A 2,620-nucleotide genomic window follows, 5' to 3' on the forward strand; every position below is an offset into this window, starting at 1 on the left:
CCCTGCTGAGCATGGCGCCCAATGCAGGGCTTGCTCTCGAGACCCTGAAATCATGACCTGAGCTGAAACCAAGAGTTGGATGCCTAACTGACCAAGCCACCCAGGTGCTCTGATATTTGGCACTTTTTAAAAATGTTTTCCTTTTTTTTAAAGATTTAATTTCTTTATTTGAGAGAGAGACAGAGACAGAGCGTAATCAGGGGGAGGAGGCAGCAGGAGAGGGAGAAGGAGACTCCCCACTGAGCCAGGACCCCCACCGTCCCCCACTGCAGGGCTCAATCCCAGGACCCTAGGATCATGACTTGAGCCAAAGGCAGACGCTTAACCGACTGAGCCACCCAGGTGCCCCTGATATTTGGCATTTCTAATAAAAGAGTAGCATCAGGGTTTGAATCTGGAGACTTTATTTTATGAATGATTATGGCTCTATTCTTTCTCTGTACCAGGAGAAGGATGCAAGACTCGCTCTGGGGAAACCATAGCTCTCTTACGGAGTTTATTCTTTTAGGATTCTCTCGTAACAAAGAGATAAATGGTATTCTGTTCAGCGTCTTCCTCTGTCTCTACCTCATCACCCTTCTGGGCAATGGGCTCATTATCAGTTTGATACGCATGGACTCCCGCCTCCACACACCCATGTACTTTTTCCTCAGTGTCCTATCCGTTATGGATATGGGCTATGTCACCACCACAGTGCCCCAGATGCTGGTGCACCTGGTTTGCAAGAAGAAGACCATCTCCTACGCTGGGTGTGTGGCTCAGATGTACATCTTCTTGATGCTCGGAATCACTGAGTCTTGGCTTTTTGCAATCATGGCTTATGACAGGTATGTGGCCATTTGCCATCCCTTGAGGTATAAAGTCATCATGAGCCCTTTGCTTTGTGGGTCAATGGTGACCTTCTGTGGATTCTGGGGTATCAGCTGTGCCCTGATATACACTGTCTCTGCTATGACTCTTCCCTACTGTGGTCCCAATGAGATCAACCACTTCTTCTGTGAAGTACCTGCAGTCTTAAAGTTGGCCTGTGCAGACACATCTCTCAATGATCAGGTGGACTTCATCCTGGGCTTTATCCTTCTGTTGGTCCCACTCTCCCTCATCATCATTGTCTATATCAATATTTTTGCTGCCATCTTGAGGATTCGCTCAGCCCAAGGGCGGTTCAAGGCCTTTTCCACCTGTGCCTCCCACATCACTGTGGTCACTATGTTCTCCATACCATGTATGGTTATGTACATGCGACCTGGCTCTGAGTCTTCCCCCGAAGAGGACAAGAAGTTGGCTCTGTTCTACAATGTTATCTCTGCCTTTCTCAACCCCATCATCTATAGTCTTAGGAACAAAGATGTGAAGAGGGCTTTCCTTAAAGTGACAGGCTGGGGCAAAGCAGCAGAATGAAGTCACAGAAGCATGGGCACCATGGACAGCCTACATGACTTCTCCATCCAAATCCTTTCCAACGTCCAGTGGGCACATATGATATATTAATGGATTAGACTCAGTAAGATCATATATGAGAACACCCGGAAGGTTATGGCAGTAGGTTTCCCTCAAGCATCAAGACACCAGATGGGGACTCCATGAAGGCACACTTATATTTGATTCATTTCTGTACCACCAGTTTACAAGACCTGCCATAGAACTGGCATCAATGTTCATGTTTTCTATCACTGAATGAACATGAACGTGAGTGCTTGAGCTCTGGGTTCATGAACTAAGTTCAAATTAATGGGCGTAAGATGACTTCCAGCCTCCTAGGTCAGTGACACCATTGTAGCTCGGCCAGGGATTTGACAGGTTCTGAAGACAGAATAATTAAAGAAAATCAATGGTGATCATATGAAATAAGGTTCAGGAAAATAATACAGGTCATTTTTCTTTCAAAATTATTAGAAGAGTATGAATTTAGGGCACATAAGCCCTCATGCCACTAAAGTAAGGAGCTCTGTCTCAGTGAGGTGACATTCGAAGGGGGAAGTAGGATCTCCTAGCAATTGGGAAAATCTCCCACCCAGACACTTTCATAAAGCATTCTCAACTTCAGAAGTACATTGACATAGTGAACTGTAGATATTAAAGTGTACAGTTTAATGAGTTTTAAAATATGTATATGCTTGTGAAAACATCACCATAATCAAGATCATTCTCATCACCATCCCCCACAGTTTCCTTGTATTAGTTACCTATCGCTGTGTAACAAATTTCCTCCAATTTTTGTGGCTTAAACCATTCATTTTTTTGTAGTTTCTGTGAGTTAAGAATTTGAGTGTGGTTGAGCTGGATCCTCTGGATTAAGGGGGTATCACAAGGCTGCAATCAAGGCACCAGCTGCAGAAATCCTAACACTTGACTGGGGAAAGATCTTCTTCCAAGTTCACTTGATTGTCACCGGGATTTAGTTCCTGGCTCTTGGACTGGGAGTCTCATTTTCTTCCCGATAGTTGTACAGAACATTCATCAGTTTCTTCCATGTGGGCCTTTCCTTGCAGCAGCTCACCACCGGGCCATTGGCTTCCTCAGAGAGGTTGTGAGCAAGAGGGAGCAAGGATCTTTTGTCACCTAAATTTGAAAGTGACTTTCCATCACTTTTGGGCTATTCATGAGAAGCACACTGCTA

General features: G+C 45.0%; 1 protein-coding gene across 1 annotated transcript; it reads left to right on the plus strand.

Annotated features, from left to right (window-relative positions):
* The first annotated feature begins 453 nt into the window (after positions 1-453).
* On the plus strand, positions 454-1,401 carry LOC113254280 (olfactory receptor 2A12-like). Its single transcript, XM_026497474.3, has one exon. The coding sequence runs from the start codon at positions 454-456 to the stop codon at positions 1,399-1,401; it is 948 nt and encodes a 315-aa protein (XP_026353259.2).
* The last annotated feature ends 1,219 nt before the right edge of the window (positions 1,402-2,620 follow it).

Source organism: Ursus arctos, unplaced genomic scaffold, assembly GCF_023065955.2.
Source record: "Ursus arctos isolate Adak ecotype North America unplaced genomic scaffold, UrsArc2.0 scaffold_12, whole genome shotgun sequence".
NCBI classification, from domain to species: Eukaryota; Metazoa; Chordata; class Mammalia; order Carnivora; family Ursidae; genus Ursus; species Ursus arctos.